Source organism: Pangasianodon hypophthalmus, chromosome 15 (genome assembly GCF_027358585.1).
Source record: "Pangasianodon hypophthalmus isolate fPanHyp1 chromosome 15, fPanHyp1.pri, whole genome shotgun sequence".
Lineage (NCBI taxonomy): Eukaryota > Metazoa > Chordata > Actinopteri > Siluriformes > Pangasiidae > Pangasianodon > Pangasianodon hypophthalmus.
Window position 1 is genome coordinate 19,606,311 of NC_069724.1, and position 15,418 is coordinate 19,621,728.

General features: G+C 38.7%; 1 protein-coding gene across 2 annotated transcripts; it reads right to left on the reverse strand.

Annotated features, from left to right (window-relative positions):
- Positions 1 to 546: 546 nt before the first annotated feature.
- Positions 547 to 15,334, reverse strand: si:ch211-282j22.3 (ER degradation-enhancing alpha-mannosidase-like protein 3). 2 transcript variants are annotated; one of them, XM_026929069.3, is made up of 20 exons: positions 14,635 to 15,334; positions 11,158 to 11,203; positions 10,919 to 11,019; positions 10,593 to 10,632; positions 10,051 to 10,163; positions 9,799 to 9,952; positions 9,514 to 9,648; positions 9,246 to 9,351; positions 8,204 to 8,301; positions 7,966 to 8,091; positions 7,743 to 7,826; positions 7,521 to 7,604; positions 6,871 to 6,995; positions 6,458 to 6,623; positions 5,749 to 5,903; positions 5,363 to 5,483; positions 5,056 to 5,232; positions 4,766 to 4,931; positions 3,468 to 3,659; positions 547 to 2,766 (listed from the first exon to the last, which is right to left on the reverse strand). In XM_026929069.3, the coding sequence occupies exons 1-20, from the start codon at positions 14,778 to 14,780 to the stop codon at positions 2,540 to 2,542; spliced, it is 2,562 nt and encodes an 853-aa protein (XP_026784870.3). In that variant the 5' UTR covers positions 14,781 to 15,334; the 3' UTR covers positions 547 to 2,539. The 2 variants fall into 2 exon arrangements, with proteins under 2 accessions (XP_026784870.3, XP_053096308.1); XM_053240333.1 differs by lacking the exon at positions 14,635 to 15,334 and adding an exon at positions 11,895 to 14,599.
- Between the last annotated feature and the right edge of the window lie 84 nt (positions 15,335 to 15,418).

The following is a 15,418-nucleotide window of genomic DNA, read 5'->3' on the forward strand; positions in this document are numbered from 1 at the left end:
CCAACACATGATCACAATTAAAGATTTTCATCATGATGACAATTTTGATATCACTACAGGATGATGACACAATATGACCACCATTTTGCAACAAGTGATTATAACGTTTTTGATTATGATATAAATCAAATGTCATTATATTATTATGTCAAAATATTATCAGAAATTGTCAACTTTCCAAAACATGATTGCAAAGATAGCAATAAATCACATTTTTATTCATATCAAAAAGTGATATTATTAATCACTTTTTTATTAATTTTATTCCTTTTTTAATCAAATCCATTTCTCTTTTTTCCCCACCCCTTATAAACTGACCTTGATTTCATTCAACAAGTAGCAAATACACTAATGATAGTGTAAGAAATGAAATATTACTGAAATATTTAAAGGACTGACCTGAGAAGAAAAAAAAAAACAGTCTCTCATCACACTGGCACTTATATCAGCATCTCACCTTGCCTTTAAAACCAACACTCTCCAATCACACTCATATCATACTATAGTATGTGAGAATGTAAGTGTTAATAAACTGCACAGACCCAGTTTTGTGTAGGATTGTATTCTCAGGTAGGCAGGAAACAAGAAACGCTGTTGACTGAAAATTGTCTCTATGTGTGTTACACAATGTCTGATTTTCTGTGTTACAAATAAGACAGAGGAAGCTTATATTACCTCAAAGAGGTACCACTTGACAATACCCTGCTTTCAGATTCATACAGGCTGTAGTCAACACAAACACATATGCATATGTACACACAATCACACACAGCTGTTGGTAATGCAGAAACATACTCTGTGTAATTATAATAGCTGCTGAATGCCTGATCTACTCCTATCCTCTAGACCAGGGGTCATCAACCGGCCAAACGTGATCTGGATTTGGACCCAATGTTGTGTTTCAGCGGACCGAAATAAATACTTCAAGACATCCTGTAGCAGAGCTGATAAAAGTAAGAAAAAAATGGCTGCAGTTCAGCGACTGCAGTTTTCAGTATTCAATCATATGCATTTATGCAATTATTTATTATTTATCTGAAGGCAGCTCATCAGACCAGAGACTAGCTACACAGCTAGAGACGTAAAGAGAGTGTTTTCACAGATTTTCATCGATTTTTCATTTTATTTACTGTCTCTGGTCCATGTGAACTGACAACATGAATCGTTTAAAAAAACAAAAAAAAAAAAAAAAAAAGGCAGCAACAAAATTGTTAAATACTAAGCATCAAATTCAAAACAGTTTTGTCTCATCTGTTCAGAGTCCATGACACTAGTTAAAAGTGATATCACAAAGCGCCACTACGAAACAAAACAAATTCACTTTAAATAGTCTTATTTATAGCCATAAACTAAAGCGTTAAAACATATCTGGACATCATTCAGCCATATTAGTTGCTTATCCGGACCTTTGCAAGTAAAGAATTTTGTGTAACTGCATCTTTATAAATTTTAGCTGCATACCCCTGATCTAGGTCTCAACAATGTAATAGTTAATTTAATATAGTGTTTAATGTGAGGACAACGGAAGTGGATAGAAGTAATCCCAGGAAGGCCTAATGCTGGAAAAGGATCAAGTAAAACTGAACTGCTACAAATCTGAGAACCATCAATCGATTACCTGAACATCAACAACTTGTCACCATTCAGTCTGTGAGAGAGGAATGAATGCATCTGTGGTGTATGAACGATAGGCAACTACACACAAACACACAAACCAAGTGTTGGCACAAGGGCAGTCCATAGTGTAAGAACACTGAAGTCTTCACAGATGCACACCGTGACGTTATGCATGCATGTGGACGTGCACATGTTCAAGTCTTAGCACTTTAAATTTCCCTGATTTCAGTATCGAAAAATAAAATATGGTTGAACTTAAAGTTCAGAATGCTGGCCCATTCTTCCCTGTATAACCATTATGTTCCCAATGTATTCAACACTGATATTTCTGGTTTGGTCATAAGTGACCTGAGTCATGGATTTCAAGCGTCCTTATTAAAATAAGTAAACAGTTAAACAGAACACTGAACAAACCCTTTGCTGTTTCCACGAAACCCCTTCTGTGGTCACCTGACAGACAAAAAAATCCTTAATGACAAAAATTAATAAATGCTAATGGAGAAAAAAAAAAAAAAAAAAAAAAAGTATTGTGGCCTGAGTGTGTCTTACTCTAGCTCACTGCCCACTGTGCACCTCTTAACCATGAGTTTTTTTCACCTGTTAATCACTCAGATGAATCAATCCCAACCACTACAGTACATGTATGTCATGGCAGTAGATAGGAAAGTAAGACTACAGCTTTGCATACTTCTCCTACTTGCTCTATACCATACACTGGCCCAATAACTACAAATTACACGAGTCACCCTCATTCTTCAATATAAGAGAGGAGAAACCAGTCCAGTCCATGTGAGACTTGGTGTATACCAAGCTCGATCAGTTGGGACCAGGTCTTGCCGTATTCTCTGATCCCGGATCAGCCACAGGCTAGCACCAGCCCGGGCATGAACGAAGGGGCCGAGGTACTAATCTGATTCCAGCATCATGGGCCACTCTCAAGATTTTTCTGCTCTGGACTGCAGGACTCCTGGTTTTCCCCTGCAGAGAACACAGTGCACTGGGACTGGGATTCGGGTACTCGCTCAGCTTCTACCTCAGGCTCCATCTTTCCTTCCAGCACCAGCCGGATGGTACTTCTCTCTCCCGCCGTCTCCTCATGCTCGTTCTCTTTGGCCAGCCGGAATTTGATGTTCAGTTTCTCTGTTTTTTCTGTGCAATGAAGGACATTGCAGCATTAAGACAAAAAAAGATACAATGCATATATCATATCAGTATTGGTATACAACACATGAGAATGGATCACTACTCAAAAAGTGACCAGTGCTATGAGAAAGAGCGTTTTTAGTGCCACAGATTGCACACTGCTATCCAATCCCACTCAACTCGCTTAATTCCCATCGGCCAATCCAGACTCATTTTCAAACAGCTCTGAAGCTGGAGTTAAACATGGTGATTCAACTTCTGGGCCATTATCAGCCTTGAAAAACCCGTCAAGACACTGATCTAGACATAGCGTTCCCCATGCAAGGAAGGCTGGTCATTGAGCCCTAAGGAGGGCTCTGTTGATGGACATGAGCTTCCATGCTGCGCAGTCTCAGTTACAAAATCAGCTTCAATTTCAGCCGAGCCAGAGGTTGTCCAGATGAGTACATTTTACAAAATGGGACCTCATTTATTAGTGTAATATCATGAACAGGTTTATACTTTTGCACATTTATTACATTGTTTTATTAATCTTTGCCATTACTAAAGGATTAAAGCTGGTTAAATAGCTGTTAATTGAAGTTCTGTTTGATGCATTCTTTGTTCTCACTATGTTAAAGACAACTAGTTAACTACTTTTTCAAATTATTGGTCGATTAGTAAAAATAGTCATGAAATTCCTAGGTTCAAATGATAATGCTCAATACCTTTCCCCAGCTGTCTCTCCTTAGGCAGAAGAAGGACATCTACGTTATGGTGCTCCTGCAGGGCAGCAGTCAGAATGGCCCCTTCTCGGCTGAACAGGAAGACAAGTGGCACCGTGATGTCCTCTGTAGACTCCCCGTCTCCCACCATCTGGAACAGAGGGGTCTCAGCACTGCTGCTGTCCTCTCGCTGGTCTAAGAGAGAGAAAGAGAGAAAAAAAAAAAAGAAAAAAAAAAAACCTTAATTTGTAGGTAAGAATGAGTATGGTTAATAGAATATTGGGTTAATGTTTTAAAGTGCCAGTATTTAAATACTAGACCACTCTTTTAGGTATATTATACCCTATATTCACAGGATGTCAGAAAGAAGCAGAAACCATACTGCAGCAAGTCATTCTTGAAGCAAAATGATTTTGCGTGTACGTATCTATCAGTGTCATGCTGAGTAATTGAGCTTCAAAGAGTGTGTCCGGAAGGTCGTGCACTTTGAAGCATGTATGTCAGGAATCTCAAAGCCATATTCACTGCCCATTTAAAGAAAGACTGTCCCTGTCCAGTTGTTTTTTTAGATTTTAATCTTACAGATACGATCACAATAATGACCTATAAAAGCAATGCACTTATGCACACCTAATAGCATTATAAGCTCTATAGCTATGCAGAAAGATATCCCTGTGCATATGCATTATTTAACTTTCATGTCTAGACTATTCCTTGATTTGACAAGGCTAAGCACAGCCGGTTGTTTCTTTTTGGTCTTTACTTGTCCAGATTTTACCGATTCAGTACTGTCATCTAAGACAGTTTCACATGTCTCATATAAGAGGATTATATTTTCTCACCACTAGAGGTCACTAGAGGAGTGAGCACATGAAGCCTTGAGGGAAAAAAAGTTACTAAGTCACTAGTAAAACAAGTTCATATTTTGCTGGAATGCTCTATTTTTATTCCTCTATATTACTGGAAACTCAGAGCAAGAGGATTGTAGTTGAAAAGGGTTTTTTAATGATACTTTATAATACCATACAAATACATTTTTTTTTTTTAAATTTCAAATATCAAATATCCCTTTATCTTATACAGATATTCATATATCTACAATCAGTAAACAAATACTTCAAAATGACATAGTAACAGTTTTTAAAGCTGCTTAAATCATTTTGAATTGCCTGATAAGTAAAAGCAGGTGAAAAAAAAAAAAAAAAAAAAAAAAAACCATGAGGAAGTAGCAAGCAATACACGTGAAACAACAGGTTCTGGGATTCCCCTAACCATTTAATCATACAAGCAGCTGAGCTCACCTATAAAGATGACTCCAATGGCCCCGGCCTGCTGTAATCGTCGAGCTTTAGCAGCAAACATGCAGTCTCCTCTCAGAGCTACAGCTATGTGGCCCTGCAGCTCCAACGCATTCTCTATGTGTCCACACGCTGTGTATGGATTACTCTTTACTATACTACCCTTGACCTAAGTGTGTGAGAGAAACAACACAAACAGACAGAGAGACAGAACATTTTTCAAATTTAAATGTAACAAAAATACAGGCAAACAATCCGGCTGAACTCTGAACCACCCTCCTGATCCCGCTCACCCCATGCTCCTGCTTGGTGAGGTCCATTCCAAATTTAGCTGGTCCCGCTGTCAGGACTGTTCTCCCCAAAAATGGAGGGGAGATGAGCTGCACGATAAGCGGCACCACCTCCTCTTCTTCAGGTGTATGGCTGACCTCGGCTACCAGCTTTACTCTAAACACACCTTTCTGAGTGTCCTTCACACCACAGGAAGAATGGATGCAAGAATGGTAAAAATAAAGGCATTAAGGCATTTTGCTCGCTGTGTAATCACAGAGGAAAATGAACTAAGCAAAATAAAGACGTCAAGAAAGTGAGTGAAACTACCTGGGTCACCGAGCCACTGCTGGCCGCTGCCATTTCTGCAAGGGGGGTAAGAGAGATGCCCATGCTTTTCAGGAACTCAACTGGCTCGATTCCAGTGTCATGAAGAGGCAGCTCAATCCCCCTGAGCATGGAGAAAAAGGATTAAAGCAGTCTCACACTTAATCCAGTCAAAATTTGCTCTTCTTATCTGCACTAAACCTAAAAATTCAAGTACCATGCTGGATCAAGCATCCTTGAGGTAACACACATCTTTATAAATTATTAATTTGAGAATCCACAATACAAAATAAGATAGCACATTGTGGTAAAATCCACAATTCCACAATTTCCATGTAGAAACAATGGCATTAGTAAGCAGATTTGCATTAAAATGATGAATGACTTACCTGAAAGAAGAGGTATGGGGTGGCCTGCCGACCCCGGTGAGGTATTTGTAACGGTCCCTGATGGTCTTGGCAAAAGATGGGTTATTAGGGAACAGGATCTGAGCACTGGGACAAGAAAATGTAAACATGTCCTCCTCAGGAGCAGTGTAAAGGCCCTGAAAACAAAAACATTACATCAGGCAGCTAGAACATAGATGATTTAAAGCTATTATTAATTATGGTAGTTCAGCTAAAATAACAATATAGTAGACAATACGCGAAAGCTTATAGCTCTCAGTTTAGCATCATGTAAACTACATGACCACATCACATACTCAGCAACACCATTTGTTTCATAAAATAGCTGAATAAGTCAGTATTAAACAGAATGAAATAGACATACAATATTATAAATCAAATATCACAAAATCATAGAAATGATGATCACATCTAATTACTATGGCTATTAGCTATTTGACATACATTCGTCCATTTCTATAGATAACAGGTAAACAAGTCTATTTGAAATAATTTCTCATTTATACATTTTAAGGCATGTGTTTGATGATTTAGACGTTCAGTTTGCACAGTGTCACTCTGATGGCTTTAAGCCTCGTCAACTTTTTTTTTTTTTTTTTTGTGCTCCACAGCTCCAGTGCAAATCGAAAGAAGCAAACTTCAGACACTGATTTGTGCTATGTTGAGCTGGAGATTATCTTGGCCTTTTTACCGTGCTGTTGCCTTTACAGGGAGTCTGTGCATTAGACAGAGAGACTGGGAGCAGATGGGCCTCAGTGGTGAAGATATAGTCATCAATATCAAAAGGCAAATGACTCTTCTCAGAGAAGAGCAAATAGAGGTACTTAAACATCTCAGCCAGGAAGAAGGAGTCCATCCTGGAAATACAAAGCAGTTTTACAAGGTCAGCCAGATTCACACTATGCATCACCCTACCAATGTAACATGTAGGTTAAAGATTGAGCATGGTTAACTTTTACTGCATATCTTCTATATGTTTAACTGATAGGTAAGCAAGGCTTAATCTGTTTAAAACAAACATAACACAGCTGTACTAGTTACAAATGTGACTCCAGGTGAGATTGTTGTTACTGCAGACATTCCTCTGAGAGTGTGTCTCCTCACCTGTCCTCATGTGTTCCCGTCCTTACATCCTGCACTGCAGCAAAGCCACAAGGGACCCGAGCGTGAGTGTTTAGCTTCTCGACTATAGACTGGCCCACTTTGAGGTAATACGGGTCACCTGTAGCCTGAGAGTGAGGATTAAAATGTTAATAAGTTCTTCAATTTACATGGCACTCTGTGATGCCCCATGTATAAAATAATGAGCATAAATCAGTCAATAATCAGATTTCTTTCAGGATCATAATTTCAAAAAGTGAAGCTGTTAGTTTAATGATATTGTCTGGTAGAAAGGCAGTTGCATAGCTAATCAAGTATCTTGTAAGTAGTCTGTGTAGTGAGCTTACAGGCTCACAACAGTAGTCAGCCATCAAATCACTTTCTGGTAAATGTTTAACATATTTTATGGTTTTAAATTACACAACACATTCTTTTTTTGATGCAAAAATGAAGACAAGCATTTTCCCCATTTGGTTATAGATGTAAATAGCCAAACATTAGAGTAGCAGGACAAATGTGCTGAAGATCCGATTTTTTGGGGCTAAATTCCAGGTGTTTTTGCAGATCCATTGAAATCCAGATTAATATATCGTACTATGCTGATTAGTGTGCATGTAAATGTCCTCATTTAGTAAAACTGTGCATGCCTTTACCTTGTAAAGAAAGTAAGTGCTCTCAGCAAACTCTGGCCGCAGAGGGTGTTGACCCCAGTGAACTCTGAACTCAGTGGTGAAAGCCTGTTAAAGAAGACCAGTGTCATTTAACGGCTATCGATCTGCTGCAAGATAACGCACAGTAGCTTACTACATAATGTGCGCAGTATGTGCACTGGAAGTAAACATTGGAGTCTGCTAAATGAACTAGCACCTAGATACCTCAGGAAGAAACTTGTGCTGTTTGGTGACTTGATAGAGCATCTCATGGGTCTCTATAGCAGGTTTCAGATCTCCCCTTAGAACCTGTGTGCAAAAAAAATAAATAAATACACACATTTAAATTACACATACTCCTAAACACCAGTTGTCTCATTTAAGGTGAACGCATTTAGTTTTTTTTTTTTTAGCTTTTACTAATGGACCTCAAAGTGAACCTGCTGACCTGCAGTCCAGGAAAGAAGGCCAGTAGGGAGTCCATCCAGCTGCGCACGTTCACCGTGGGGTTGTGCATGTGCACGCTGAGCAGCAGAGGCGGCTGGCTGATGTACTTCATTATGGCACTGTAGTGCTATTACACACACACACACACACACACACACACACACACAAATAGCGTCACTCAAATTACACACACTTAAAAGACCACAATCTAAACAGAAGTGTGATAGTGTGATTCCTACAGTGTTGAACCTCTCGAGGTATACATTGTCTCCCAGCAGAATATACGCCTTCATCAAGTATTCATAGTAAGAGTCTATTCCAGCTCCAACACCACTATCTACATAGAGGAAAAAAAAGTTAGGAAAAATTTAATGAGGGCTTAGATATTCTCCAACACAATACAGATATTTTGTATAAGATGACCTACAATTAAATTAGAAGCATTATCAATTGACAAGGCAATAAAAAGAAGGTGCTACTAAGGACTGACAAATAGGGCGCTCAAGCTGGGGTATACAAATGATAAATCCATTAGCTAGCCACTGAGAAAGTGGAAGTTTCTGTGTGCTGCGCAGTTCCTTCTTTTGGTTGCCCAAAAACCTTCGTGACTAGGCTAAAAAGTGGTAGCTAAAGAATGTAATAACACATGGCAAGATAGTTAGCAGTGTATTGATACAGACTAAAAGAAAAGTTTTGTAAAAAGTTTTGTAGCACACTGTGGTGTTCTCTCCATGCATCACAAGTAAAAACATTATTTGAATTATACAAGCATCTTTTTTTCTCTCGGTATGTTTCACTGCAGGAGTTATTTTGTTCTATTATATTTTGCTCAGTTTCAGCAGTTTACTCTCCAGACTCAGCTGGAGCGAGCCTCGGGTGATGTGTGGAATGCAAAAGGAGGTGGGATTTGGAATCGCACACTGTAGGCGCAGAGCGCTGGTCTGTTGTGAAGTGCCTTGCTTTTAAACATGCATAACAAATGAAAACTTCTGTATTCCAAAAGTTAATAGGAAGTTTGCCGGGCAGCTAGAAATAAATAACTAATAGTCTGGGCATAAAATCTGCTTGTCCTGGGCACCTGGGCCTCTGCTTTGTTGATGTATAATATTACAAATACATTATAACAACTAGTATGTTTTTAAATTATGTGTCATGTTTAGGTTTGTTCCCTACAGATGGGGTATTTAGTTCTTTTCAAGAAAACCATGGAATTTGTCCAGGAGTGCTCAAGCTTTTGCATACGACTGTCTATAATAAACCTAGTAAAACATGTAATCTCACCCCGGCGGACCCAATCTCCATTATGGATGTTAATAACTGTGCCCACAAGGTTACTTCCTCTTTGCCTCTTCTCCCAGAGGACATCCAGAGCTTTCCGTGCATGCTCCTGATAAAGATAGAAAACAAGTTTCATACGTCACCATGTCAAAACAGAGACGTAAAAAAATAAACACCCATTGCACTGTTAGTCTACTTTGTGAAGCTGACTTGCATTAACTTATCACAATAAGCCCATAGTGATATGAGAGACAATGCCTGAGCTCAGCACCTCAAACACAGATTCCCCCGAGAGTCGGCTTAGTGCAGCAAACTCTAAGATCATGGTTCCGGCGCAGGCCGTGCAGGTGTCTGTCTCAGTGCCTGTGCGGGACAGAGGGTTCAGAACCCCGTAGCGCAGGTTCACCTAGATGGAAGAGAACACACCACACACCACATTTAAGAATATACATTTATAGTAATATCCTGGATATTTTGGGCATGCTCCAAGCAAAAAACACTTGGACCAAGTTTAGTTCCTATGTCGCAGTTTAAAGGGACTATATCAGCTAATTACCCTTGGATACGGAAGGCCACTGGTGGTGTTAAAGGCAGGCAGTAAGCGGTAGCCGAGGTCTTTGGCCATGTGCAGCAACTCATCTCTGTACCATTGCATCTTCTCCCCCCGCTGCTTTAGCAGGTCAGCCATCACGTGCGCCCCCAACAGTCCTCTAAGAGAACAGCACAAGAAGGTCTAGGTAAGGCACACAGAAGCACTATGCACACTAGAAACACTCCTACTATGCCTCTGATTAATAGTAACTCGTACCCCAGCACACGGATGTTGGTCTCGAAAACAGACACCACCACATCGTTGTCCAGTCTGACGTCTGTAACGGTCTTCTTCACAGCCTCTTCAAATTCATCCATCCTGTTCAACAGCTGCTCAACATGAAGGACACGTACATTATTTAACAAATTGGAAAAGACCTGCATGGCATGGTTGGCACCTGTTTATAACTTCATTACTGATTAGTTAAATAAACTAGTTGAGAATAAAAGAGGTTAAGCCAGGGGTGGGCACAAGAGGCAGAATTTCAGAGGGAGAAACCCAAAGCCTTTCTGTTCTACCACTTGTCTTAATGTATGCTTGACTGATGCGCACTTGTGTGGGAAGGCTTGTGATCAAAATAGCGTAATCACTCTTATTGTAACTAGGCTCTTTGTGTTGATTTCAATGAACATCACATCTTGAAAATCACAGCAATGAGACAGTTGTGCACTGTAATGTAAGTGTATTTTACAGCAAAGAAATACATCAGTTGTCTGTGTAGTAATATAAATGGTGTTGCTTGACAGATATCTACTCACCGCTAGTGTGTCTAAGGTGTCAATCAGTGTCAGAGAGAACCTTAAAAGGAGAAAAAAAATGCACAACTAATTAAACAGTGGATGGGGAAAAAGAGCCCAAAAACCACAAGAGGCTTAATGCTGTTATTGTCTCCAAATTATTCATTGTAAGGGTGCTGATCATTTTGAAACCAGTGGATTGTAGGAACTTTTAGTGCTTCACAAGAATATTCAGTAGTTTCACTGAGACTGAAATATATACATAATCTATATAAATATAGACATAGCTGTGTCTACATATTCGTCTTGAGTAATTCGTGGCTGATGTGAAAAGAAGCGAAACCCACTTTCCCAGAGAGTCATCGATGTCTCCACGATTTGGCTCCAGCCCTCGAACCCTCCCTCTGCAGCTCAGAGGCATCAGCTCATCAGCTGGGTATGCATATTTCTGGAGCAGGGGGAGAGGAAAATTAATCAAGCAACTGATGTGAAAACTACAATAACAACTACAGGTCACACGGGAGAAGTCAGGCTCGTATCATATGAATAAACATAAAAAGTCACAAAATTTTCCACTATTACTTACCATGTAACTGCCATAAGCATGATCAAACATCTCCAAAATTTGTTCCCTAAAACACAAAACAATAGATTTCAACAGATCAGCAAGACGTCACTTATATATTACTGATACTGTAAGGCTAAACTGTTTCAATAATAATCTTCTTCACACAGGATGCATCTATATGAATGCTCAAAAACATTTATCACAAAATGACAAGTTGCACAAGCTGTTCGAGCAACAACTGCACTGTGGCTGTGTTGCCACAATGTGCACAGGTGCCTGTGGTTTAATCAAAGTGTTTGTGTAAACCACAGTGAGTTGTGCTGCATAGCACACAACATGCAAATGCTAGGCAAAATGTGAGGGGTGTTTTCTTAAGCTGTCATGTATTTAACCAAAAATGATCTCTTTAAATTAGACGGAGACTGCAAGCCAAGATCTCATGCTTATCTGTAACGTGGAATTTTTCACTCGCAATACAGTGGAGTCCAAAAGTCTAAAACCACTGATGAAAATATTTCGCATTCATATTATGCATTCTTCGTTACTATTCTTTTTATTACGGATTATAATATCAGCATAACTTGGGTGAAAAGTAGAATCTTTGAAATATTTACAACGAAGTTCAGAATTCCTTTGTATGTGGTATGTCACACATTTTGCTTTAACCACACTCAAGCTAGCATGCAGCAATGAAAAATAAAAAATTAAAATGCAAAGAAAAATGTCCTTTTGTACAAAATCACAAATTTGCTTACATTTGAATAGTGACCTAGAAGTGCAGATTCTTGAATATATCCTCTTCATTTTTGTCTTCATAACATTTCTTTGTTTGAAATTCTTCACAATTCTAAAACTTTATTTATTTCCAATTTAAAAAAAAAAAAATCCCAGATTTTCAATGTGATCTCAGACTTTTTGACTCCACTGTAAACTAACACACACGAAACAGAAAGAAGCCCATAAATAAACTCGGATTTAGTTAGGTCATTAGAGCCGCAATAGATGACAATGGTTTAGAAGTGCACATATTAGATAACAATTATTGAAGTAATAAAGTAGATCAAGCTGTATGCCTTCTGACTAAATTTAATATCCAAAAATCCGCAATAGTTAATGAAAGGATATTCGATTAAAGTACTAGGAGAGGGGAAATATTACTGTGATGCAATCAAGTGTCATGTCTACTGCAATTCAAGAAAAAAGCCTCTTCTTTCATCTAACCACAAATGAAAGTGTCTGGATTTCACTAGACGCTACTGAAACCAGGTTCTGTGGTCAGATGAGACAAATGTGGTGCTTTCAGGCAACAAGCACTCAACGTGAGTTTGCTGTAAAAAGAAGGACGGTTATACAGAAAAGAGCCTAATCCCAGCTGTTAAGTCTGGTGGAAGCTCTGTGTTGTTACATCTTGTTAGAACACAAGTCATCACAGAGGACCATTAGATTTTAAACGAAAATCTGGTTGCCTCTGCCAGGAAGTTACAGCTGGGTTGTGGCTGGATCCTCTAGCAGTATAACTGATCCAAAACATACATCCAAATCCACACAAAAATGCTTCTGTGACTAAATAAGCAAGCTTTTTCCATGGTCTTCCTAGTCTGCTGACCTCACAGAAAACCTGTGGGATGATCTGAAGACAGTCTTTAGAATAACTTTACATCAATTAAAGGTTACAACTCTCTCTTAGATTTTCACTTTGAGATTAAGCCAATTAACTACAAAGAAATTTTTTCATAATCATTTTTCAACCCTTTACCAAGGGTGCCAATAATTCTGGAGCTGACTGTACTTTCAATTAACCCAAGCCAATTAACTACAAAGAAATTTTTTCATAATCATTTTTCAACCCTTTACCAAGGGTGCCAATAATTCTGGAGCTGACTGTACTTTCACCAGTGAATGAAACCACAGAAATGAATGCTCCATGGGAGAGAAGTAAGGGTGCTTATACCACCACTGCTATATAGTTTCCTTTATTAAAGAACACACTGTAATTTTTATCCTTTTAGAGTTACACAATGTTGCTGTAAAACAAGTTAGTCTTTCTGATCACTTATGTCATGGTAACTATAACACTTGATCCCTCACCAACATTAACTTCTCTCTTGGAAACTTTTCCTGCATCATAAATTTAAAGGAACAGGATTACATTTGACTGCTCTTCCTTATAATGTATTAGATAACATATTAGAACATCGTATTAAATTACACTGTTTAACAAGATAGACTGGTGTAATGTCTATTCTTAGCATTGGTATTAATTCAACCTTCAAGGGAAAAAAAAAAAATCCACCCTGAATGACTTGCATATTAATCATCTTATTATTAATGCGATCCTCAATGGCATCCAAGGTTTATTTCGTAGTGAAATTCTGTGTTCGCTTAAAATTCTTTCATCGACTTGTTGATCTTTTTTATTGGTAAACGTTTTCCTCCCTTACCAACAATGCCGTTCGACTAGTGGCACCAGTGGGATTTAGCTCTCACTTCATTTCTACCTAAAGAGAGTGATGCAGCAGAGCTTTAGCTCTCTCACTTCCTCATCTGTACAAACAACTTTCATGAAGCACTGCCATTGTGCTCGTCATCTCACAGATCGCAAGTCGAGTGTCTGCCGTGACTCGGGGCAACTGAATCGGATTTCTCATTAATGACGTCAACCATAGTTTAAAAATGTTGAGGTGAGAAAAGAAGCCCTCATGCCTTTGTTTTTAAGAGCTAACTTCAAAACCTGAATGTCTGACATTGAATTTCTTTCTCCTATTAAACGCCATTGTAATGCTGCGTTCGTGGCACCTTGTAAACTTTACAAAGCGTTATAACCTTAGTTATTACTAATCATAAAAAATATGTTGATGATATGTTTACCTTCTCAAAACAGCGATTAGTACGGCCAACATTATAGATTTAACCAAGTATATTAACTGATCGAAAACCAATACTGTTATAAACTAATTTAACAGTAGAGAAGGGGAACAGTACACTGTTCTCACTCTGAGCGGCCATGTTGATTTGATGTTATTCCGTAAACAGGGAAAGAACTGGTAGTCGAGAAGACTACCTCAAGTTAGCGAGTTGAAATTTCAACTTGAGGTTGTATTCTCAGTTTTTTTTTTCTTCCTGGTTGTAGGCGAGGAATTACAAGTTGCGACTTCACCTTGAACACAGCACAAGTGCACTAGAAACATCACCCTGTGATGTCAGCGTGGCATATAACCTAACTTCTCACGGGAATAACAAAAATACAGCATTGACCACTGAATTAAAACCTAAATCACTAAGCACATCATAGCTTTTTCAATATAAACAGATTTAAATTTGTTCAGGGTGGACTTTACCTTTGCCAGGAACAGATATACATATACATACACAGTTTTTGATTATTTTCCTATAGACAGCATCCTGCTATGGCTGAGAATGATCTGGTCATGAGTTGCAGTTCTTAACTGAATACTATATAAAATAAAATAAATAAAAATAGTGGGGAAAAAGTACCTGATTTTGGACTTTTCCTCAGCAGACATGGTCTGGCCATCTTGAGCAGCAACTTCACACAGAATGCCACTAAACAGAGCAACAGCCAGCAGCACCATGACCAGGCAGGTGAAGCTCTGAGTCCCTCTCACACTTATTTTACCCATTAAAAGGAGATTTTGTCCCACTAACTTTTTTCCTTCCCAGAACCTTCTCCACTAAACTCACTTCAATTCAGTAAAGCTAAACAGCTCCAGCATTATAGTAAACCTCCTGTCAGTCAAAGAACAATTAAACACAGCTTCAACGACCACAAGTTTTAACTTGCCAAATGTGTGAAACTACTAAAACAAAACAAGTGTAAATTACGACTACTGGATAACATATCTAACCTAGCCTAACCAAATTAGAAAGCTAGTCAGCTGAAGTTTAGTTTTGCTCTGTGACACTAGCTAGCTTGCTAACCCGGTATCCGGCTAGGCTAACTACGTGAACCTTCATAGCTAACACAAGAAGTGAGAAAAGTCCTTCTGGGATAAAAATTCCAGAGAATTTTCCTCAGCTGTATGAAATTCCCGAAATACTCCATGTCCGACTTCACTTAGCTGCACATATTTCCATGAAGAGTCGGCTAACCTGACCCAGCGCCTCGCCGCCGCCTGTCTACACAAATCCCAAAATATTCACTTATTTACATTGACGCCATCTTTACACCGCAAAAAGGCGGAAGTGGAATTTAAAATAATATTTTTAAATAAATGATACAGGACATTTTTTTCATGTCATGCTAGTAAATCACATTTTT

Bases quoted from the DNA above. Each gene is read 5' to 3' on its own strand.
- si:ch211-282j22.3 (XM_026929069.3), bottom strand. From the start codon at position 14,780: ATGGGTAAAATAAGTGTGAGAGGGACTCAGAGCTTCACCTGCCTGGTC. The intron at 8,302-9,245 runs GTGAGATTACAT...TCCTCTATGTAG, and splicing joins TGGAGATTGGGTCCGCCGGG to ATAGTGGTGTTGGAGCTGGA. The intron at 4,932-5,055 runs GTGAGCGGGATC...TCACACACTTAG, and splicing joins TCACCAAGCAGGAGCATGGG to GTCAAGGGTAGTATAGTAAA.